The sequence below is a fragment of the Ahaetulla prasina genome, chromosome 2, assembly GCF_028640845.1.
Source record: "Ahaetulla prasina isolate Xishuangbanna chromosome 2, ASM2864084v1, whole genome shotgun sequence".
Taxonomy (NCBI): domain Eukaryota; kingdom Metazoa; phylum Chordata; class Lepidosauria; order Squamata; family Colubridae; genus Ahaetulla; species Ahaetulla prasina.
The window spans coordinates 129,647,996-129,672,515 of record NC_080540.1 but is presented as its reverse complement, the minus strand read 5'-3'; the positions used below and the strand labels follow the sequence as shown (position 1 = coordinate 129,672,515).

Below are 24,520 nucleotides of genomic sequence, written 5' to 3'. Positions count from 1 at the left end.
ATAACTTTGAACTGTTGTGAGTCAGGGACTACCTGTAGTTGTAAGGGTGAAGATGGGTTGTAACTTACTTTTTCCAAGGCTATCATAACAAATTGAATTGTTGTTAAGTGAATGGTCATAAGTTAAGGACATTTCCCTTTGGAAATTAATTTCACCTAACTCACAAGTCTGCACATACATTTATGCCCAGAAGGTTGGCAGCTTTTATTGTAATAGTTTTTTTTAAAATATAAATACAGGTAGTTCTCCACTTCCAGAAATTCATTTAGTGACTGTTCAAAGTTACAATGGCACTGAAAAAAATTGACTTATGACCATTTTTCACACTTACGACTGTTGCAGCGTTCCCATGGTCACATGATCAAAATTCAGATGCTTGGCAACTGACTCATATTTATGATGGTTGCCCTGGGATCATGTGAACTGCTTTTGCAACCGTCTGTCGAGCAAATGGGGAAGCCAGATTCACTTAACAACCAAGTTACTAACTTAAGAACTGCAAGAATTCACTTAACAACTGTCGCTAGAAAGGGTGTAACAAATGCCTCACTTAACAGCCAAAATTTTGGGGTCAATTGTGGTCGGAAGTCAAGGTCACTTAAATTTTGCCAGATCTCTGGAAAAAGTTCAATCCCAAAAAATATTAGTGGCCATTTGTTATTGTGTTAGATTTAAAGGAGACCAAATATTCAGTTTTAATTACTCTCAGTTTTGTATCTCTTTAATAGCCTTATTCATTCTTTTTCCTTTCCTCGGTTTCCCCTTTCCTATTTTCTTCATTTTTTTACATTGTGTAGCCCCTTTCTTTCTAGTATTGCTTTCTTTTAGCTCTTGTTTGATTCTTTTTTGTTCCTTTAGGTATTCTAAACTCTCTTAGAATCTTATGCTGACCTCTCTAATTTAGAATCTTCTCCTTTCTCGGATAAGAAAAAAAAATGCTAATACAGCTTTCCACAACTCAGTGCTCTCCAGATCCCCAGGACACCAACAGTGTCGTGCACAATTTAATTTCATGGCATCATTCCCTAATAACTTTGGGATATCCTATTCCCTACCATCTAAATTAAGGAAACACATTTTGCTGCCAATAACAGTTTACAACTACATCTTGCTGTGAAGTAAGTTTCCCTATACAGATGTAAAGGTAAAGGTTCCCCTCGCACATATGTGCTAGTTGTTCCCGATTCTAGGGGGCAGTGCTCATCTCCATTTCAAAGCTGAAGAGCCAGCACTGGTCATGTGGCCGGCATGACTAAACGCCAAAGGCTCATGGAACGCTGTTACCTTCCCCTATTTTTTCTACTTGCATTTTTTACGTACTTTCTAGCTGCTAGGTTGGCAGAAGCTGGGACAAGTAATGGGAGCTCACCCTGTTGTGTCTGCACCCCCCAAGCCGGGCCCCCTGCCAGAAAGTGACTCGGAAAGTGAGGGGGAAGGGCCACCAGGACTTACCTCTGGAGCACCAGCTTCCCTGGCTCAGTTCCAGGAGCCAGAGGCAGGCCAGGTGGAGGAGATAACGAGGCCTCTGTCCACTGACTCTTTCCCCCACCCCCCAGGCCACGCCTCCAGACCCAGCTGATGGCAATCAGGCCTGGCTGGACCCTAGGTTTCATAGGCAGAAGAGGCGGGAACAACAGAAGCAGGGGTGGGGCAGGCCTAGGAAGTGCTGAGTCACGGAGCCACACCCCCACAGAGTATAAAAACAGCCCTGGCTGTTCTTCTGGTCCATGATGAGCAAAAATTGAGCTGAACTATTTGACTCAGAGAAGTGAGCTGAACTCTTTGACTCTTGGAGAGTTGAGCTGAACATTCGGCCTGGACTGCTTGCCTGGCAACCCCAAGATAAAAGGGAGACTTTGGCAGGCAGCTGCAGATTCCCTGCCAGGATTGATAGCAGCCGTGAACTCAGTTACTGGCTCGTTTAGCCAGCTTGCGTGGCTGAGGCCGGGAGGGGACAGAACAGACCCCGTTACACGGCAGCACCAGGGATTTGAACCGCTGAACTGCCAACCTTTCGATAGACAAGCTCAACGTCCTAGCCCCTTGAGCCACCGTTTCCATCTTGTCTTCATCAGACTTTTAAATCGGGATTCAGATAATTTCGGGGGGGGGGGGTTGCACATCAGCTATTTTCAAGGCATTTTAGGAAGCACTTGTCTATACGTTCCAGTCATCTTGTGTGATGCCCAGAGTTGCTATTTCACTAAAGGATTTGTGGAGGAAGAGTAAAATAAGAATTTAATTAAGTGATTGGATGCTTTAAGCTCGGCATAAAATTTATTTATTTATTTATTTATTTATAAATAATATTATTATTTATTTATAAAAACCCTAGAGGTGCTGGTTTATTTTATTTATTCATTTATAAAATTTATAGGCCTCCCAATAAGTTTAGTATAAATTTGTTAATTTTGAAAACTCATGATATAGTGAATAACCTTGAATTATAAAATATCCTGCACAGATATGAAGTTGATGATTGGTGAATGTGATAAAATAGCTGTACATCATGGAAAGAAAGCATAAATATAATGCTTAGGGTTAGCAAATGGTTCAACCCTAAACAATGAATAAGGCAAAGATGTGTGATGTTACGTTGTTGTTTTTTAATGTGTTTATGGAATATTTTTTTAAAATGTTTGTGGCAATATTGCAGGTTTGTTGAGAATCTGAATGTTCCTATACTTTTGTATGAAAACAATGCCATTGTTGAGTAACATTGAAGTGAATGTTAGGTAAAATTGAGGAGCCCACAACTGAATGGATCTGAAACAGTGGTGGGTTGTTACTGGTTCGCCTCAGATTGGGCGAACCAGTAGCGGCGGCAGCAGAAGGCTTCAGCCACCTGCCCGGACACTTCTGCACATGCACAGAAGCATTGCGTGTGAGCGCAAGTGCCCACGTGCCCACGTGCGCCCACGAGTGAACCAGTAGCGACGGGATTTGAAACCCACTACTGATCTGAAGGCCAAAGGAATTGTATAAAAGTATAAAAGGCCAAGGAATTGTATTTAACAGGGAAGATTGAGTGAAGAATAAATGAGAAAAAAACAATAAAAAGCAGAGGAATTTGTATACCTGGCAAAATGTATAATAAAGATTGATAAAGCGAATGGACAAAATTGATAAATGTTGGTTGAAAAGTGGAGGGCTGTATGAGCTCTACTGTGAGAAACGAATGATGAAAAAACCAAAAATGTTTAGTAGAGCATATTTCTGCCTGTTTTTTATATGCAAATGAAAGTTGGGTATATTAGGATAAACAGAAATAAAGAGAGGTAACTTGAGAACTGTGTGGTAGAACAAGAGGTTTGTCAAGAATAAATACAGTTAGTGCTAAAATAGTGTAACAGAGAATACAAACATAAAGTGATCAGTACCAATAAAAGGTATGTTGAGGTGACTTGCTAATATAGCTGATCAGAGTTGCTCCTGATAGCAAGATACAATAATAGAGCCGTGGTAGCGAAGTGGTTAAGTATTGAAGCTTAACTCACTGTTCACTGCCAGGAGTTCAGTTCTGACTGGCTCAAGGTTGACTCAGCCTTCCATCCTTCTGAACTCGGTAAAATGAGAACCTAGATTGTTGGGAGCAATATGGTGACTCTGTAAACCACTCAGAGAGGGTTGTAAAACACCATGAAGCGGTACATAAGTCTAAATGCTCTTGCTCTTGCTGTAAATTTCATAAATAAAATATAGGCAGAATGAATGAATTGGACTATTTAAAATATTGAAAGGATTGAAAGGAAAGGAAGAGCAGAAATCGTGATTGGAAGGAACTGAGAAGTCCCTCGGAAAGAAAGGGGCCAGAATTATGAACATCAATGTTAATGTATGAAATGGTGTATGACTGTGGTAGAAATAAGAATAGGAATAGAAATAGAGAGAGAGAGGAATCGTGAATGATGCTGATGAAAATTAGATGTAGCTTTATTTCCTTTTCTTATCTCATGCCTTGATTTTCTTGGCTTAATTAGAGTTTACCCCTTTCAGCAGTTTGTGTGAAGGCACTTATCCTGAAAATGCACAGCATTATGGGTATGAATATATATTTCCTCTTCCTCACTTTAGGTTTTAATGTGCTTGCCTTCTGATCTGAGATTAAAGTTCCGTAAATTTTGCTAGTTTACAATCCTGTGTTTGACATTTTCTTGAATATTATCTTGGGAAGTCTGAATCTCATTGCAGCAAAATGTCCATTTGTTGCACCCCCATAAACATTTCTATGACATTCTAATAAGTTACTACACTACTGGTCAGTGATTGGATAATGACGTAAAATATTTTGTTTTGTTTTGTTTTCCAGAGCCTTTCTTTTCCATGATGTTGGTGGTTACAGAAATGAATTTCTTCTTAGATTTGCAGGTACAGTGGTTGATAGCTTTGGATCATGTTTTTTTTAATCTTTCTTATGATGGATTTATTGATATTCTTGCTGTTTTTCAGCCTTTCTGTTTAATCACTAATTATGGGTGTTATAGATTGTTGAATTTCTGTTTGCAGAATTCCAGTTTCTTGGATGAAAGCTGGCAACTCCCGGTAAGAGATACTTAATTTTTCTTTCTTTGATGCCATCTATTATATAATTAATTATGTTCTCCTGTTTTGATTTATAACTCATAATATTCTGCTGTTGTCTTTTTTTACTGATCATGCGAGCCTTAACATTTTCATGATAGGAAAACCAAACTGGCATTTCATCTTTTGGGCTGGAATTTATTTTTTATACTATCTTACAAAATAACTGGTGACAGGGACATGGAACCCTTAGAAATCTGCATTTTGGGCATATTTTTGAATTTGATAATGAGCTTTTAATGTGCTTCTAATCATGCATCCAACATCAGTTACAAAAAAAACATGTCTATGAAATTTGAGCCTGAAGTTCAAACAGTATTGTTTCCCTTAACTATGTTTTTGTTGAAATTTTAAGCATTTATCTTTTCAGTATTTCAATTATTTATTTTATTTATTTTATTTTATTTATTTTATTTTGTCACAACAATATATGTAGGTATCATACAAAAGATTATATAGTATATAAACACATATATGAGTAAATATAAGGAGGTATAAGCATATATATAGGAAGAAGAAAAGAAAAAAAACAATAGGACAGGAACGGTAGGCACATTTGTGCGCTTATGCACGCCCCTTATGGTCCTCTTAGGAATGGGGTGAGGTCAATAGTAGAAAGTTTTTGGATAAAACTTTTAGGATTATGGGAAGAGACCACAGAGTCAGGTAAAGTATTCCAAGCACTGATGATTCTGTTACAGAAGTCATATTTTCTGCAATCTAGATTAAAGCGGTTGACATTAAGTTTAAATCTATTAGTTGCTCTAGTATTATTGCAATTAAAGCTGAAGTAGTCTTTAACAGGAAGGACATTACAATAGATGATTCTGTGAGTTAAGCTTAGGTCATGTCGAAGGCGACGGAGTTCCAAGTTTTCTAAGCCTAGGATTTCAAGTCTGGTGGGATAGGGTATTTTATTGTTTTCAGAGGAATGGAGAACTCTTCTTGTAAAATATTTCTGGACACGTTCAATTGTATTGATGTCAGAGATGTCAATTATATCTAAGGGTTTAGAGCTCTGACTTTTACTGGATCGTGGAAACAGGCTGTCAGTTTGATAATTGTTCTTAAGTTGTATCTGTTATAAACATGTTTATTACTCTTTTGTGGAGAGAAAAGATACTATAGTAAGACCAAAATAGTTTCATGCTATCAAATTGGGCCTTAGGCTGGCCCAGTATGTTTCTAAACTGTGCTTGATTTAGTGCATTAAATTGAGATAGGCTTCTGCATTTGCACAATTATGACTTCTTTACAACTCCTATAGCATGACTAATTGTGAGAGGTGCTGGGAGCAACATATAGAAATGCTATGATTGGTTCCCCCTCTTAGCTCTCAAAATCAAGGATAATTTAATTCAAGTTGTGTTGAAACTGAATCTGCCTTAGAATTCTACTTTCCCTACAATTAATGATTTTGTTTCACCCTATAACTGCAATTCTGTTTTTTCCTTTGTGAATAAATGGAAATTTCAAGCCTTCAGGAACCTTCATAAAGTCCATTCAAGTGCTTATGTTCCTAGACACATGCATATAATTTCCCCATATTTAGTAAACGTGATAGGTATACGAATGATTGATTTACTGTAGTCTTCGTCATTTATATATAACTTAAAACTCTTAATTCAATTTTGTTCTATCAAATATAGCTATCTTCATTACATTAGTTACATTAGTATTAAATTAATTTTGGAATATTGTGCATATACAGCTTTATTTTAACTTTTTTGTATATCATTCAGGTTGTCAACTAACGGTATGACATCCTTTGCATAAAAAGTACATATCCCAATCAACATACCTCTGATATCACCATTCTGTTTATCTTATGGCTAAATACAGTAAGCAGCAAAGGAAACATCACATGTCCTTATCTTACTACTTCCTTAATGTTAGACCTTTTGCTAAGCATTCCATTTATCTTTGTGCCTGCCTTACTTAACAATGTACAACTGTTATCATGCCCAACAACTGTCAACTTAATGTAGAACATTTCAAATTGAAGGTTATCATTTTATTATACAGTTTCTCAAAGTCAAATGTACAATAAACCTAATTTCTTACATTCATACATTTCTTCTACTAAAGATCACAGTTGTGTTCTGAGCACCCATGTCTGGCACACTACACTTCCCAAACTTTATTCATTGTCACCTTATGAAAGAATAAACTCACCACCCAAAGTGTGTAGGCATTTATCTTTGTCTCCTGACATCAAGAACTTAACTGGGGTTTTTTAGGCACATTTTAATACTATGTTATGGTGTTACTTATAAAAGGCCCAGAGTCAATGAGGTGAGATGGGCAGGTACAAATCAGATAGATAGATAGATAGATAGATAGATAGATAGATAGATAGATAGATAGATAGATAGATAGATAGATAGATAGATAGGCAGGCAGGCAGGCAGACAGGCAGGCAGGAAGGCAGGCAGGCTGGCTGGCTGGCTGGCTGACTTGCCACCTTCATACTTCATCCTATCTAATGGAAGCTATATAAGAGTGGTTGTATTTAGAGGCCCTAATGGAAGCAAAATGTCCCATTTTTGTCAATGATGAAAGCTTGATGAAGGAGAATTCCTTCAAATGTGCTGGAAGTTCTACTGATAAATCGTGCTTTCCAGGTATGCCAGACGTATGAAACTGTCCCTTGCCGGGAATTGGGAATGGTGTTGAGGTAAGATATTTGACCTTTTCATATATGGCTTTCTGATCCTTGGTTTTAGCAGCCATTAAGATCCAATCAATAAAACCATTGCTGGATTCCTAGATTATGCCAAGCTATGATTTTTAATTGTGGTTTATTGAATAAACCACAGTATTTGGGTTCACATACAACAAATAAGTTATAATAAACCATGGTTTACAAAACATAATGGTTCATTAAGCCAAACCACTCCCAATGGTAACTTAGTTCCATTTTATATTATGTATAAATACATACTTCTGAGATTTCATTGGACATTACTGACAAGCTGCTGAAATGAAATATAAGAAAAGATACTTGGGTAAAAGTTCAACAATCACTGAGGCTGAAATACTTTCTCAGATGGATATAATTGGGCCAGGTACTACCATATTGGCTATTATGAGGTCAAAGAATCAAGTTTATGTTAATGAGTTCCTTGTATATAGACCAAAGATATTAAATTCTGCATCCATCCATTAAGAATATATACCCTGTTAAAAGCAGCAGCTTATTAAACCACTATACATTGTTTAGCATTTAGCATTTTCTTCTTGTAATCCATCTGTCAGATAGAATAGTCTATTGTAAAGCTTGGACATTATCTAAAAGAAAAAACAAATTTAGGAAGGAATTTGAGAATTTTTTTTTAGAAAAGAGTACTTAACATGTTTTCTGTGTTCTCTTCCAAATTCTGACCTCTGTCCAATATAACTTTACATGTGGTATTTTGAATTTAGTGGTCAATAAGATAAACAAAATTAGGAAAACATTTACTTTCAAAGTTTTGCTTCTCTGCTCAAAATTAATGATACAGTATTTTTAACTATTTCCAGTATATGTTTATATCTTAACAACTGAACCTCTTTGCAATATTTTAACCTAATGCATCTCAAATGGCAAGTGGTCCCAAAGAGCTAGTCATTAAAACTGGGACCTCCTCAATTAATTCAGTATACTTATCGTATCAACTTTCCATCTGGTCCTTTTCCTAAAAAAAAAAAAATGACATTGGATCTTCATCTTAAGATAATTTCCGGTACAGTATGTAACCAGTTTCAGGGTGTTTTGATCTGCAACTTCCATCATGCCTTAGCACTAGCTTTGCTGGCCAGTACAGATGGGAGTGTAATCAAAACCAAGGGTCTCCAACCTTGACAACTTTAAGGTTGGCAGACTTCGACTCCCAGAATTCCCAGCAAAACTGGCTGGGGAATTCTGGGAGTTGAAGTCCTCAATGCTTAAAGTTGCCAAGGTTGGAAACCCCTGATCTAAACCATTCAAACAAAAAACTGCCTCTACAAGATCTGGTTTCTCGGCCACGTGTCCATTAATTGGTTGATGCACAGGCATTTTTGGTCTGGTTTGGATTTTCCCCTCTGGCCAACATTTTGTAACATGCTTCAGTTTACCAAATTATCCAGGTTTGGAAGAAGGATAAGACTTTGTATGTTGCTGGGCCACCTGCATCGTTGGCCTCTGGGTGGAACTCCCAGCAATTCGGCAGTTCGAATCTCACCAGCTAAAGTTTGACTCAGCCTTCCATTCTTCTGAGGTCAGTAAAATGAGGACCCAGATTGTTGGGGGCAATATGCTGACTCTGTAAAGTGCTTACAGCACTGTGAAGCAGTATATAAATCACTGTGAAGCGCTATATGAATTTAAGCTCTATTGCTATTATGTTTGAATTGTGACTAATCCGTGTATTATTTTCCTAATGTGCTGTACCCAGGCTCATTATTTTCCTCATTACTTTCTTTTGTTTGAGTATCTAAAAATTCAATTCTTCAAGGATAGTTCTATTTTCTTCTCCTTTTTTATATCAGGTATTTAGATGGACGGGTTTTCATAATAGAAGTGCTTCCAAAGAGCCAGGCAGAGGTGGATGAGGTAGTACTAGTTGGAGATGTCATTGACGAGATAAATGGATCTTCACTGAGGAATGCATGCAATGGACAGGTATGGGAGGGAGGAACACCCTGATCCCTGGAGATGGAGTGTTGTCTGCTACTTTGACCTGAAAAAAAATGAAAGAGATGGCTGTGCATTGTTGCTATGGGAACTGTACTGAACAAAAACTCTTGGATTTGACCTGGAGATCAAGATGAAAAATCAAGGTGGGAGGGATGTAGAAATGTACCAGGTTTTAAAGATCTTTTTAATATTTATGGGATTTCTATTTAGGATTATTATTTAAGATTTCAGAAATGTAAATTTTGGATATTACTGGTTTATTTAAGGACTAAAGGATTAAAACTGTACCCCACTGTTAGCATACTTCCCCATCCCCTCCCCATCCATATTACCCCTCCAAGAGATGACCTTCTGTGGGAGTCAACATAGAATGTTCAGATACAAACTTATAAAGTCTGTTGCATGGAGATCATGAAGAAGAATAGGTGGCTTACTTGGAGTATCGATGCTTAGTATCAGTGCAATGACTATTCAGTCTACCATATCTTCTTCAGAACAGACGATTCATTTCTACTCTTATCTCAGGCACAGCATGCTGAGGCATAGGGACCAAGACTGTTTTATACAGTATGTAAAAATGAAAAATAGGGAAAAAGAGAGAGGGAGGGCATCTGTCAAAGCCAAAGAACACTTTGGAATAATGGTCCTTAGCATTTCAAAATATAAAGAATAACAATTAAAATGAAGTGTGGCTAAAGAACATGTCATCTCTTGAACTTTTTAAAGGAAGAGAAGATTTTAAAAAATTATCCGATCTTGTCTGAAGTAGCTATCACTCTCAAATTGTTATGTACAATTCTGTAAAGTAAAAAAATACATAGAAGCTTCTCTTAAGAGGTATGGTCCCAACTTGTTGCAATCTTTATACTAAGAGCCAATTTTAATTCTTTCAGTATATCTATATATAGACAAAACAGCATCTTCCCATTTTATAAAGAGGCAATGATAAGTTTGATGGGACTGCCTCTGGTGGCTCAGCCTTGTCTGGCTGTTATTAACACAGCTGCTTGCAATTACTGCAAGTTCCACCAGGCCCAAGGTTGACTCAGCCTTCCATCCTTTATAAGGTAGGTAAAATGAGGACCCAGATTGTTGGGGGCAATAAAAGTTGACATTGTATATAATATACAAATGGATGAAGACTATTGCTTAACACAGAATAAGCCGCCCTGAGTCTTCGGAGAAGGGCGGGATATAAATTCAAATAAAAAAAAATTGCAGAAGTATTAAAAACAAAAGTCTTTAGAAACCAAAAAAAAACCTGTTATCAGGGAAGGACACTGTAAAACAGACCAAAAAGGATATAGAATGGATGAATCCAGAATGCTGACAGATCCCAAGGAAGAAAAGTGATGGGGAAAGGAGAGGTTGAGAAATGTGGATGAGCTTCATGGAAGACATTAGGAACTGAAATGCTCCACACTACAACATTTTACTGAAGAATCTATTAGTGATCTACATATTATACCATATTATACATATTACAGAGCCAGTTTGATGTAGTGTTGAAGGTGCGAGGCTTCTCATTTATGAAAGCCAAGTGGGTGACCTCCAGTCAGTCAATCTCTCTCAACCTAGCCCACCTTGTTATAGGGGGGAAAGGCAGATCTATTAGTATATTTTCTATCTTGATTTATATATATGAAAAAAGATGGGATAAAATAATAATCCTTGGTGCATGTTTTAAAATGCACAAATTGGAGAAGGTCACAAAGTATCAAAGTCTGAAAATCTAAACTGAAAGATTATGGCATTAGCTGGTCATAGTAATCCCAGTGGTTATTGGCACACAGGTGCCATACCAAATGATTTTGGACACCACATAGAAAATCTGTGTGTTGACAAAATTTTCACCCATTAATTATAAAAGGTCACGTGGCTTGGATCCACACAGATTCTATACACTTAATACATTACTGTATAACATCTTAGGTCCGTGATGGCAAACCTATGGCATGCATCCCAGAAGGGGCACACAGAGCTATCTCTCCGGGCATGCCAGCCGTCGCCTGTTGCTCTTCCGGGTTCCAGCGTGCACATGTGCACTGGCCAGCTGGTCTTCACATTCGCGGGTGGCAGAAACCAGAAGAGCAGCTCTTTGGTGTGCATGCGTGTGCCGGGAAGCTGAGCTGGTTTCCACCACGTGCATGCACACTGGCCAGCCGGTCTTCGCATGCGCATGTTTGCCAGAAACCGGAAGCTTAACTTCCCGGTGCACGCATGCGTGCCAGGAAACTGCTCTTCTAGTTTTTGGTGCTCCCCCATATGCGCGTGCTCCCGTTTCGGCACTCAGTGCCAAAAAGGTTCACCAACACTGTCTTAGGTTATTGGGAAGAACGTCATGTGTGTGAACGCTAACACCAGTTAACAAACTGGCAGCTGTGATTTCATGTTGTTGGATATATAATAATACTCATAGGTCAATTGCAAAAGGCAGCTTTATTTGGAACAGCTTAGATGCTGTGATGGCACCTTTAATATTATTAAATAGCAATGTCTCCCTATCCCTTGAGCAGGACTCAATAGTTGAACAAAAATGCTAAATCCAGTCTAAACAACTGATTGACTATGGGCTTCACCATAATAAGAATATGCTCGCAAAAGACATGCTAACCCTTATATGCTCAGTGGTAACAATTTAGGTACTGTGCTATGGTTTCTAGTCTCTAGGAAAAAACCCAGTCAATAAGTTAACAAGCTTCACTGACAGATCCTAGTAGTAACCAGAGTGACCATTTAGATCAGAGGTCTCCAACCGTGGCAGTTTTTAAGACTTGTGGACTTCAACTCGCAGAATACCTCAGCCAGCAAAGCTGGCTGAGGAATTCTGGGAGTTGAAGTCCACAAGTTTTAAAGTTGTCAGGGCTGGAGACTCCTGATTTAGATCAGCTTTCTCTGGCTCCAGATTTATTACAAGGACAGGGATGATGTTAGGAGGCCCTTGCTGATCATCCATGTCTCTGTTCGTTGCAGGCTGGTTCAGTACTGCAGAAGCTGAAAGGCAAACCACTAAGCTTTCGGCTAATCCGGTGGAAATGGCACGATGGAGGAATGTTCAAGCCATTGTTGCCGTACCTAAAAGTTCTTAGAGAAAAAATCCCCAGCTTCCAACTCCAACATGAACACAAACCTAAAGAAGAGAATGAGGAGCGAAGTTTGCAAGGAGGCAGGTAGTGGCTGCTCGGGACAATTATGAAAACAAAAGTGTGGCAGATTTTCACACTTGTCCTACCTCATCACCACTGGTTGGGTGCATAGGTCAGGGGTCTGCAAACTTGGCTCTTTTAAGACTTGTGGACTTCAACTTCCAGAGTTGCTTTGCTGGCTGAGGAACTCTGGGAGTTGAAGTCCACAAGTCCTAAAAGAGCCAAGTTTTCAGACCCCTGGCATAGGTCATTCCCCAAATCTAACCCACTGTTCCTTCAGCTGTTCCTTCAGCAGTTTGTAGTCTCCAGCTTGAGAGCCAATGTCAGACAAAAGGTGGCAGACACACATACCTTTGAATATCCCTCCTGAAACAGAACTCCAACAGATCTCACAAACCTCATTTCTGGTGGCTACAGAAAAGATGGAGTTATAGATTACGTGCACTGAATCATCAGCAAATTGTAGATGCGCTAGGAGAGTTCTATGGAGATCTTCAGTTTTAGACGTTTTAGGGTTTTCCACTTATGGAAAAACCCACTTTTCCCTGTGGAAAACCCACTCATGGTTTGACTAGCTGTTGACAATAAAGGTAGTAGATTTGGAATAAAGGTGGAAAACGGTCTTTAATTGACGTTTCCCACCTTTATTGACTTCAGGTTCTGATTTCTTTGTGCTATCATTTGCTGTAGGTAGAGCAAAGTAATGCTTTGTGGTGTTTGTCAGAGAACATACACAATTTCTTCTGAGTGCAGAAAGAGGATTAGATTTAGAGAAGACATCATAATATATGCATTGCTCTCTTATAAAGCTGTATCAACTATGACAAGGAAGTCACAGCATCACTACCATGTTGGAGAATAGCCAGCTGACTAAACTAGCCTAGGAAATGCTATTCTATTGCTTAAAATATTTTTTTCAGCCTGTTCTCATACAAGCTGTTTCTTTAGCACCCATATGGTATAAGGGAGATCTCCCTCCTGCTCCCCTTCTGGAAGTACAAGTAGAAGGGAAATATTTTGCATTGTGGAATGTGAATGGCACAGGCATGTTTATATGGCTTATTCTCTATAGAACGTACCCCAAACTGGGATAGATCAACTTCTTCCATTCACCAATTTCATCTATTATAGAGAAAATTCATAATGCAGTTTTGCATTTCTCAGTCACATGTCTGGCATGCCATCTAGGTTTTACTCAGCTGCCTTGTATAAATTTGCTGGTGATGATATAGCCCAGCTCTCTGGAAGTGTGCGGGATGCAGTTGTGAATCCTGGAAATTGCAATCTAAATACTAAATAAACATTTTCTTACTGGCAGTATACAAAATTAATTTAGTGGAACCCACCTCCCTTCCTGAAATAGGGAAGAAGTCCATGAAAGCTAAGTAGGCGACCAGAGCTGCCCTTTTAGGTTCATGCCCTGAAGCAAACGATTGGAGAATCTCAGTAGATCATTTCTTGGACTTCAGAGATTTGAGCTCAAATCTCGGCAACAAAAAGAACACTTTGGATTACTTAATACTTTTTCTCATTATTTGAGTGTATGTCTATGGTTCAGACTTGGCAAAAATCTGCTCCCATAATTGAGTCACACCACTCAATTTTTAATCGTTTTTAGTAGTTGTTATCCACGGTATCGTTTCTGCTGTTCTTGTTATTTCATAATTATTATCAACTGTATTTATATATTTTACCTTAACTGATCAATATAAGAGGGCGCCCTATTAACATAAATACCAGTATGTCCTTCTTAGAAAAACAGGGCTTTTGGTTTTTGTCTTAACGGTACTAAGACCATTTGACTGCATGATTAGTGAGACATGATAGAAGTACTGTCTACTACAGTAGTAATAGAACTACTCTTCCTCTGCTGTCAGTAAGGCCTACTGATCGAGAGGCTAGGGAAACAAGCATAGCAATTCAGTCCTAAATTTCTGTGAAGGCAACTTCAGTTTGCTTTTTTCCCATGCTGCATCTTGATGTGAAAATAGAGAAACTGTGCATAGATTTCTTGAACTACTGGTAATTGTTTAATCTCATTTCTCCATAGACTCCTGTACAATCTGCGGTACTTAGGCCAGGCCAATGTAGGAAAGGTGAGACTGTTTCTAAACAGAAAACGGGGGTTGTTCAGTTTTTAATGCTACTTTTAGGTCTGCATTTTTCTCACATTTTTTTCATCACTTGGTTTCTTTTCTAGTATGGAGGCAAAGATATATTAGATGTAGGCATACCCACGGTGTTAGATAAGCATTTACCACAGCAGGTAAGATTTATGCTGGGAATAAGAGATGAATGTTTATCAAACTACTTTCTTTTCCTCTTAAGTTATTATTTTAAGTGATGCTTTTTAAACAAAGAAGCAGACTGGATCTTGGTCGCTACAGCCCATTGTGATGGCAATCTTGATAATTTAATTAATAAAGTCAAAGGGATTTAGATGCTAGGGCTATTTGAAATGAGAAAACACCACAGGTGATAAGGCTATATTTTAGATAAAAACATGTTCTGTGTAACAAATTCTGTGAAGAAGAATCCCTCCCTTAGGTCTCTCAGTTAAAGGCAGAACGTGGCTCAACTTTTGTTTTTAATAGGAAATGCCTTGAGAAGTGCCATTAAATCATGTATGAGAAGTAAACCAAGTATCAGAATTTTCTAGAGTAGAACTGGTAGAAGTCCACCGTTTGAGGCAGATATAGACAAATATCAGGTTATAATTCTTATTTGGTTTATCCCATGAGGCTGACAGTGTAATTTAAAAGCCTCTGACACGGTTGCGAGCAAGATGGCTAATTCCCTCATCTCCCAGTGCTCAAACTCTCAAACAGAAAACTGTTGGCCTGTGATCTCCACACAGGGAGCAGCCATCCAGAACACACGGTGATTGCTCATCTTCTCTTTATCTGGAGGAGGAGGTTCCAAGGAACCAGTCTAGATACAGGTTGCTTGATCTTTGCCATGATCGTCCGTTCTGTGTTTGCAGAGCTGTCTTCAGTTTGCCATACTTCTCCCGGAAGTCCAAGAAGAGGAAAAAGTTTTATGAGATGAGTAGGAGAAACCTGGTGTCCCTCTCCCCTCTTCTCCTGCAAAGGCTATGGCACATCCCACCTGCTGATCTTTTCAGTTTCTTCCTTCCCTTTCTAACCGTGTAGCTATTATTTGAATATTTGAATCCAATGCAGCATATTCAACTTGCCCCTCTCCCAGGGGTGAAATGTAATTTTTTTTACTTCCGGTTCTGTGGGTGTGGCTTGGTGGTGGTGGGGGTAATGTGACTGGGTGGGCGTGGCCAACTTTTTTTTTAACTTTTAAAAGCATTTTTTCTACAACCTCTTCAGTTGAAGTTGGCTGAAAAAATGCTTTTTTAAATAAAAAAAAAAACCTGATGATCGTGCGGCTCAGCTGGGCATGGGGGGGGGCAGAGATTCTTGCTACCGGTTCTCTGAACCACCCGCCACCATTGCTACCGGATCGGGCGATCTGGTCCAAACTAGGAGCATTTCACCCCTGCCCTCTCCCCATCTTTGTCCCTCCCTTTGATTTTTCCATCATTTTCCTAGCATGGTATTTCTCCTTTTCTGCTACTTCTCATCCCTGAATAAGTCTTCCAGAATGCGCACGTATTAGGTTCATGCCTGGAGAAAACAACTAGGCTTGAGTCCGGGCACAGACTGCTCAGTCCTGACTGGTTTATGGCAGTACAAGCATGGAATGTTTTACATATACTGGTAGCCCTCGACCCACAACTGTAATGGTGCCTGGCCATTATGGTTGTAAGTTGTGATGGTCTTAAAATGAGTCATCATGTGACCAAATCCCATTTTACAACCTTTTTTGTGGTGTCTATGGAGATTCTCAGTCATCCGGCTCATGGTTGTCCCAAAGTGCTTTATCAAAAGACAACTTTTCGTCTCTCATCCAGTTCTGAAGAAGCTTCTTGGATTAGAAGCGAAACATCTTCAAAGAAAAACCAGAAAATCCAGTTGCCTCTTGAAAAAGCACTTTTGGGAGTTTTCTTTGTGATGGTCATTGAGCCGCAGTTGTTACATGAACACAGTGGTCGTAAAGCAAATGTTGCAGTCCTAAAGCAAATGTTTTGGTTGTTAAATGAACTCCTTGTTCGCTAGGGGATGTTTTTCTCCCAAATTAGAAATAAACAGCAGTTTTTGGCAAAAATGCTGTAAATTGTGGTGTTGTGACCATGGGATGCTTCAGACAGCCATAAATGTAAGCCGGTTGCCAAGTACTCAAAATGCAGTCATATGACTGAGGGGAGGGGAGGGCTGCCATTAGAACTTTGGAACTGGGTTGTAAGTATTTTCGGGGGGGGGGTCTGTCACAATTTGAAATAGTTGCTAAGTGAACTGTCCCAAGTTGAGGACTACCTGTACCCGTTTTAGTTCAGTATCCCTTTTTTCCCTGGTTTTGAAAAGTTTAAGGAACATAAATGTAGGTCACTCTGGTAATGCTACCCAGCAAAATCCATCGAATGTATGTAACCTTGAAGAATTTTCAGCTATTGGAAAGAAATGCAGAACTGTAATAAGTAGTGTTTATCAATAGACTTAGACTAACTTTATTGTCACTTTGAATATAGACTAATCGGCATATATTAAAATGACATTTCGTTGCATACAGCTCTCAAAAGGTCTCCATCTCTAACATACACTACATAAACACGGAAAAAAAATACAAAATTATGCATATACCCAAATATATTATATGACACGGAGAAACAAACAGAAGCTAGTTGTGATGGTGAAATGGTGAAACCTACCCAAAACATCTAAAAGAAGATGCCAAATTGACTGTTTGTGGTTTACTTGTAATTTAAGTGATGGCTGGCTTTGGCAGCCAGTGTTAAGCTGGACTGGCTTGTTCAACTTGTCTCACCCAAATATTATAGCTATGGCAATGCAAGTTGCTTACTTGCCTGTGTGGGTTTTTAATGATCTAGATAACAAGTCAACACAAACATTCAATTCTTGAGAGATATGGCAGAAATGTGATCAGCTGTCTATTTACCACTATTGACCAGGCATAAAAAGACATTTTCCCAGTCTACATGTTGTTGTTTAGCTGAAATATTAATAAATAAGTATGTATAAGTAGCTCTCGGGTGCATCAGGATGGTTTTTAAAGGCCTAATGAGAACATTTTCCTCTTCATTAAGTAGAAAGGTAAAGTAAAGCCAATAGGCCAAAGTTCATCACTTTGACTAAGGGTGCCATGGTTGAATATGTAATAAACTGAAACTGCTACACATTGCATATAGATAGAACTGTTTAAGTCATGCTGATACATTAAATGAAACTTTCAAAGGGTTGGTTTTCATTGCAGATTGTTACTCTTTAAATGGCAATTCACTGATTTGTAAAGTGATTCAGTTGAAGCTATATTTACTATGATGTTCTCTGGAAGAAACAGGAAAATTGGAAACATAGCAGGTTCAATTTTAAGTTTCTTTTAGGGACGCTTTGTCATTTGATAGCATTATTAACAGTTGTAATACTATTTCTTCAGGAAATTTTATTCGATGTCAAAGAAACCGAAGTAATTATTCAACACAAAACTACTTCAAAGGTTAGAATATTTGTTTGCCGGCTGCAATTGATCATGCCTTAATAATTTATTGCCTAATCTGGGCAATACATACTTAAAAGACATTGGAAATGTTTCTAAGGATAGTTATTTTCTAATTGTAGATCTAATCTTTATTTTGTCTTGACATTCGATAAAAATAATTCCCAAAAAATGAGCTTTGACCAATGCCTTAACTGAAAATTGTTGTCATTTTCAGGTTCTTTTCCGTTATTCTTACACAGACATTTCCTGTGTGGGACGCCTTTTGGATAGCCACAATCTCTTTGCCTTCTGTAGCTTGTAAGTTTTGTTTTGAAAAACCACCCACATGTGATTGTATATTTCAAGAATATATATTTACCGGTCCCATTAATCATGTAGTAGTGGTAGTAGTAATAGTAGCAGTAATTTTTAATGAAGGATGTATCCATCAATTACATTCAAATGTTTCAATGTGTCCTTTACTAACAATATAGGAATCTTAGGATTTCCTTATCGGACTTTGTGAATCATGCCAATTACCTGTTTAGCACATATTCTATCAAAGTTCCTCTTTGCAATTAAATGTTCCCTTATTCGCACAGAATGTTATCTTGAATACATTGGATTGTTGGTAATCTAGCTCATATCCAAGATGAATTAGGTTATCTGCATGAAAGAACCAAGTAATCCATTCTATTGATAGCCTGATTTGTCACTTAGACCCATTAGAGGAATGCTATTATGTATAGGCAATTAGTCATATGCTATCTTAAATGTATTGGATGTCTAAAGTTACCATCCTTACTTTATAGAGCTTCACCTGACTCTCCAGAAGATAGCACATTCGATTGCCTAGTTTTTGAGTCAAATTCTGAAGAGGAAAGTGAGGAAATCATCAAACGGATTGGTAAGGAATATGCTTTGGAATATGTATTGTAGTAAAGGCTATTGTATTTTGTTAAGGTGTATTACTCTATACTTCACAGCTTTACCTCTTCTGCAACTTTCTTCCATTTAAACGTTCTCCAGAATACATAGGTTGGGATGGGCTGTTGTATTATGTATGAGTCCTGTTGCATTAATGAAATTCTGCTAAGGCAACCCAGTTATGTCCAAAGTATATACAGAATAAAGGTAATAGTTCTTTGATATGATCACTTTGGTTAGGCTTTTAAATTAATCCATTCTTACATTTCAGATACCTGTATAAACAGCATGATAGCTTAAGAAATAAAAAAGTAGACCAAGGCAGCATATTAACATGTGGTCCTGTAATAATTGATGTTTGAAGTTTTACAAACTTGTATCCCTAGAACCAAAATCCAAAATGTTCTTTAGATAGGGTTCATAAACAATGCTAGCAACTACACATCTAGCATGAAAGTATTTATGAATGTAGCAGTAAACTATCTGTAACGTGCCCAAAAAAAAATAATTCAAGACATGACAAATTGTGTTTGTTTCTTTAGCTGCTGGATTTAAACATACAGAGTGGTTTGTCTGACAGACGTGATGTTCTGCCGCCTCATTAGCCTGCTAAAGTCTAATATCAATCAGTGATATCTTGATGGGTCAACTCTTGGATTATGGAGTCACTTGGTACCGATTAAAATCCTGTCCAGATACAATTGTTCTAGATAAATCAAACAGAAGACTCAACTGCTTTTTCAAATGTTTACATTGCCAATTTTCAAAATGGAATAAAATCAAGCTGAAGCAATAGATTGTTTGCATAAGGTAGCATATCTACACTGAAAACAAGACCAGTTTGATAAAGCAAATCAAATAACTTAACAGTTTCTCAGCCGGTAACTTTACAATTTTCTTTAAATTTAAAATACCCATTATGGGTTATCCAACAAGACAAAATCCTAAAACAATCTGGAAATTTATATTCTCAAACAATGGGTTGAAATACCTGGAACAGCTTTTTTTTTTAAGAGGCAGCATAGAAAGCTGGACTGCTCTTACCTAGTTTCATTTCCATGAGTCATCTAATTAGTCTAGAAACAAGACTGAAATAATTTTGTACGCTAAGAAATTGAGTAGCATTTCCTGGTTCCTAAATTATTCTGCAAACATAAGAGTCAAAATCAGAAAGACTATTTACTGTCTTGTTACATAATTGCTGCAAACTATTACTGCAATTGGGGATAAATACAAAGCATAGACATGTTTCAACTTGATTTAAACATAAACCCAAGTAGAAATGCTACTTTTCCCACAACAATGACAGGACTCATGTGAATGTAAAACATTTAATTTAAAAATGTTGACACTACAATATATAAAATAGCTATTATAAATGCACATAGTGTATTCTATAGCTGCCAGGTTTACGTTTTTTAAGGAAACTGTAAGTTACACTGTGGTTAAGACTTGTACTTTACCCCTTCAGAAAGTCCACATTCTGTCACAGTGATGTATGGTCAGACTTAACAGCCCCAATTGTTAAACACTTGAATCAAGTTATAACCAGTTTTATTGCAAAAGGACCCTGTACACATTTATATCAATTCTAGTACCTTACAATTTTAGCTACCCAACAAGTCATTAACATACAGAAACATGCATGAAAAGCAAGAAAGATCACCCATCCCTTCTGCATATTAGCAACTTGTCACTACTGAGCAACAGGGCTCACATCACTGAGTTTTATGTGAACAGTCACTGTTAGCATTCATCCTGAGTGAAAGATGGAATGACTTAAGTACAAATGTAACATATTATAAACAATTTCATACAAAAAAAGTCACAAATTGAAACCAAAGTATTTTACAGAATTTACTACAAAACACCATAAAAACTGCTTCCTTTTAAGCCCTCTCGCCCCGTATCCTACGAGCCAACTGGATGTCTTTGGGCATAATGGTAACTCTCTTGGCATGGATGGCACAGAGATTTGTGTCTTCAAACAGACCCACCAAATAGGCTTCACTAGCCTCCTACGTGAAAGATAAAAAACAAGATATTGGTTAGACACTAACCTATAAGGACACATTATTCCTTTTCCCCACATAAAAATAGTAGGACTTGAATAGGTTCATACCTGCAGTGCACCAATGGCTGCACTCTGGAACCTTAAGTCTGTCTTGAAATCTTGGGCAATCTCCCTTACAAGCCTCTGAAATGGAAGTTTGCGAATCAAAAGTTCTGTTGACTTTTGGTAACGGCGAATCTCACGCAGTGCCACAGTACCAGGTCTGAAGATTTTGGGGGGGGGGGAGGGAGAGAGAGAGAAAGGAGTAAGGCAGCTGTTCACAGCATATAACAGTTCCAGGACATTTCTAAGTCCGTCTTTCAAAATAGTTTCAAAGAAGTAAAAATACCCTACAAAATCTTGGCATGGTTGACTGGTCGCTGACAACAGCTGTGAGACATTTATAGTTAAAGCAAGGCTAACACTAAAATCACAGTAACAGAAGCTAACTTTGTTACGACATACACCACTCCCTTCTTAATCCTTTTATTTCCACAGATCAGCTTGGCGGCTGTCCTAAAACACACATTCCCAATTGTTTTGTCTTATTACCTGTAGCGATGAGGTTTCTTGACTCCACCAGTAGAGGGGGCGCTTTTCCTAGCAGCTTTAGTAGCCAGCTGTTTACGTGGAGCTTTGCCACCAGTGGATTTACGGGCAGTCTGCTTGGTACGGGCCATTTTTTTTCACTCTTCTGAAAGAGAAAATAAATTCGATGGACGGACGGACGGGGCAGCTTTCTCCAAACTCCCGAAGGTCGACCCGGCCTAAGTGGGCTTTCCGGCATTTCGGCCTCCATCTGTTCGTGCTTCTCTTCCCCGAGACGGAAACGCTTTGGCGGGAGGGGAACGGCAGCGGCAGATGTCGTCGTCGTCGTCCTCCATGCGGGCACAGGGCCAAGGAGGTTCAGCCAGCGCGGCGCACGGCCAGGAACTGCTATCCTGCTTGTTTGCCCACGCGCGGTGCCGGAGAGGAAGCCCGACTTGGTCCCTATCCCTTCTGTTCCCAGCCCGCGTTAAGTCTCCGGTCTTCGCTTAGCAGCCGACCGATCCAGAACAAAGCGGTCTTCCACTTTTTTCCTCCACCCATTTGTCACAAAATTTTCTCCCCAAAGCACGGGGACCCTCTTTCTTTTCCCCACTCTCACTCTTCCCCCCACCCTCGCTCCCAGCCGAAACTCACCTCTTTCGGGAACAAATCCTTAAAAAAACAACACTTCCGCTGTAAATGCACGAAGAGCACGTACCACACAGCCTTCGAAAAAACCTTAACTGTCCCCTCCCTCTGCTGGGATGCTGTCTTTATAGAGGGAGGGAACCTAAAACGTCATGACATCACAATACAGACACGCGACGCGCGGAGCTATTGGCATCTGCTTTCGCCGGCGCCATGACGTTAGCTGATACAAAGACAGTTTCCCCGCATCCTGCATGCGATTGGATGGAAGCTCGAAACCCGATTGGTTGTTAAAGTTACACGCTGATTGGCTACCGTGTGCCGGAGCAAACCAATTACAATTGCAGTGAAGCTGGTGGTTCTGATTGGACAATAGAAAACATGGTTTGGATCCTACTTTTTGTTGCAAAGCTCTACAATGGAAAGTCAATGGGAAAGAAAAGCAGTCCGTTCTGAGTGTCCTGGACTCAATGGGGAGGGCAAATAGAGAAAACACAGCCTGGCAAATACGAAGGGAATGTGAAATGGTAGCAGAGGTAGGAGGACGTAGCTGACTGTACCTGACGTTCGTTTGCCGTCATATCAAAATTTATTTTTCAAAGTTTCTTTACGTTACCTATAAATAAGGAACATTTATAAAGTTCAATTATAAGCGGCACATAATCCACAACTTTTCATTTCATTTGCCTAATACTTTTAGCATAACAACTAACATGTACCAAGGTTTCTTAATTAATTTTTAAATCATCAAAAGAAATAATATGAAATATAGAATTGGTTTGTATTATATTTTATTAGCAAAACTAACACCATTATCTAGTTTTCATGATCAAATAACCACGTATAATGGGCACACTGTATATTTACAAAATGTAAAATGACAAAAAACTGAGATCAGTCTGATTACAAAGAATCAAGCTAGACTCTAGAATGACAGTTGGCTGTTGCATGTAAAGTACAATGTTGATAGTGTATTTTAGATATAAAATGCATACCAATTTAAATTTGGCAAGTTTGGTCTAGTCTAGTAGGTAAGGCACCAACTAGAAACCTGGAAACCATGAGGTCTAGTTCCACCTTAGCCGTGAAAGCTGTCTGGATGATTTTGGGCCTGTCATACATAAATACAACTGTCTAATAAAACACAACAAAATTACAACAAAACAATATTTTAAAAAATGTAATTGTGTAGCAATTATGGATCCTATGGCTAATTTCTAGCCACTTACAGGAGGATCTGGGTACAAATGAATAATTATGTTATTTTTAAATTAGATTAACAAAGCAGAAAAGAAACTACTAGTATGCTTGTCAATGAATTCACAATCTTTATTAGCTTTAGCATTATTGCTACACTGAGATCGCTTCTCAACAAAATATACTTAATGTAATGCATAATCAACCAGATTAAAAAAAACACAATAGGTACAATCAGATTTGAAGTTAGAAAAAAATGGTATAATTAACAATCTTATTTCCATTTACACACAGAATATAAATATACTGCCAATATATTGTCAGTATGCAAAAGTACTAGATATGGTATGAAGCAATATCAACCATAATTACATTTTTAAGTGTAGATAAATACAATTAAAGCCAATTCATTTTAAGAATTCCATTTATTATAGAACCAGCATGGGCAACTTATAACCCTCCAGATGCTCTTAAGAATTATTTATTCTTTATTTATAGGACCATTTTAATTTTTCCTTTTACCCTGATAAACATGTTCGATCAATGTTTTGTAAGAAAAGGTATATAATGAATGGGAGTTCTCTACCCTAGCTAATTAAATTTGTAAACCCTTGCCATTTTTGCAGTGTTTTTCAGTTAAATGTGACTATTTAGCAACAGGTGGATTAAATAGTGGAACATCTGGGCAATGTTTTGTGAAAAAAGAGGGGGGGGTTCTATTATACCAATTTCATTTTTAACAATAATAAAATTCTTATGCAGGTAAAACAATGTTCTATCCAGCCAAACCACAATCGTATGCTAATAGATCTCAACAACACTCAACAAAAAGTGTTGCATTCCTGCTTCAATCATTCTTCACCCTTAATGTTTGAGTACAATAGAAAATTTAATTTTTTAAAAAATAATGGGATAAATATCATGGAGAAGAGTACTAATCAGTTTGTTATGTCCCATATTGGCTCCAAATCATTAGGCATACCCTTTCTGCTGCTTCACCCAGTACCTTGGTAGTTGTTGTGAATTTATACTTTGGTTGTTCCACAAATATAGTAAATTAGAAGCTTAACAGTGATGGTAGTTGTTATGTTCTATCCATATCAGGAAATATAATTTTACTAGATATGACTGATGTGCCAATTGTGTTCATATCTATAATGAAAGGACCTGGAAATGGTAACTCATGCTCTCATCATCAGAGGATTGATACTGTAA

General features: G+C 38.2%; 2 protein-coding genes across 2 annotated transcripts in view; one reads left to right on the top strand and one right to left on the bottom strand.

Annotated features, from left to right (window-relative positions):
- The window catches only part of LOC131189934 (uncharacterized), a 30,531-nt gene extending 10,864 nt beyond the window's left edge, over positions 1–19,667 (top strand). The window contains exons 6-16 of the mRNA XM_058166590.1: positions 4,310–4,368; positions 4,507–4,542; positions 7,206–7,258; positions 9,094–9,226; positions 12,215–12,411; positions 14,438–14,483; positions 14,588–14,653; positions 17,911–17,970; positions 18,188–18,270; positions 18,765–18,859; positions 19,422–19,667. Of these exons, the coding sequence (XP_058022573.1) occupies positions 4,310–4,368; positions 4,507–4,542; positions 7,206–7,258; positions 9,094–9,226; positions 12,215–12,411; positions 14,438–14,483; positions 14,588–14,653; positions 17,911–17,970; positions 18,188–18,270; positions 18,765–18,859; positions 19,422–19,456 (863 nt within the window). The 3' untranslated portion in view covers positions 19,457–19,667. The remainder of the gene's footprint in view (positions 1–4,309; positions 4,369–4,506; positions 4,543–7,205; positions 7,259–9,093; positions 9,227–12,214; positions 12,412–14,437; positions 14,484–14,587; positions 14,654–17,910; positions 17,971–18,187; positions 18,271–18,764; positions 18,860–19,421) is intronic.
- A 529-nt stretch (positions 19,668–20,196) lies between these two features.
- On the bottom strand, positions 20,197–22,273 carry LOC131189936 (histone H3.3A). The gene is made up of 4 exons (XM_058166594.1): positions 22,115–22,273; positions 21,485–21,626; positions 21,002–21,155; positions 20,197–20,897 (listed from the first exon to the last, which is right to left on the bottom strand). Exons 2-4 carry the CDS (start codon positions 21,610–21,612, stop codon positions 20,769–20,771), a joined length of 411 nt encoding a protein of 136 aa, XP_058022577.1. The 5' UTR covers positions 21,613–21,626; positions 22,115–22,273; the 3' UTR covers positions 20,197–20,768.
- Positions 22,274–24,520: the final 2,247 nt, after the last annotated feature.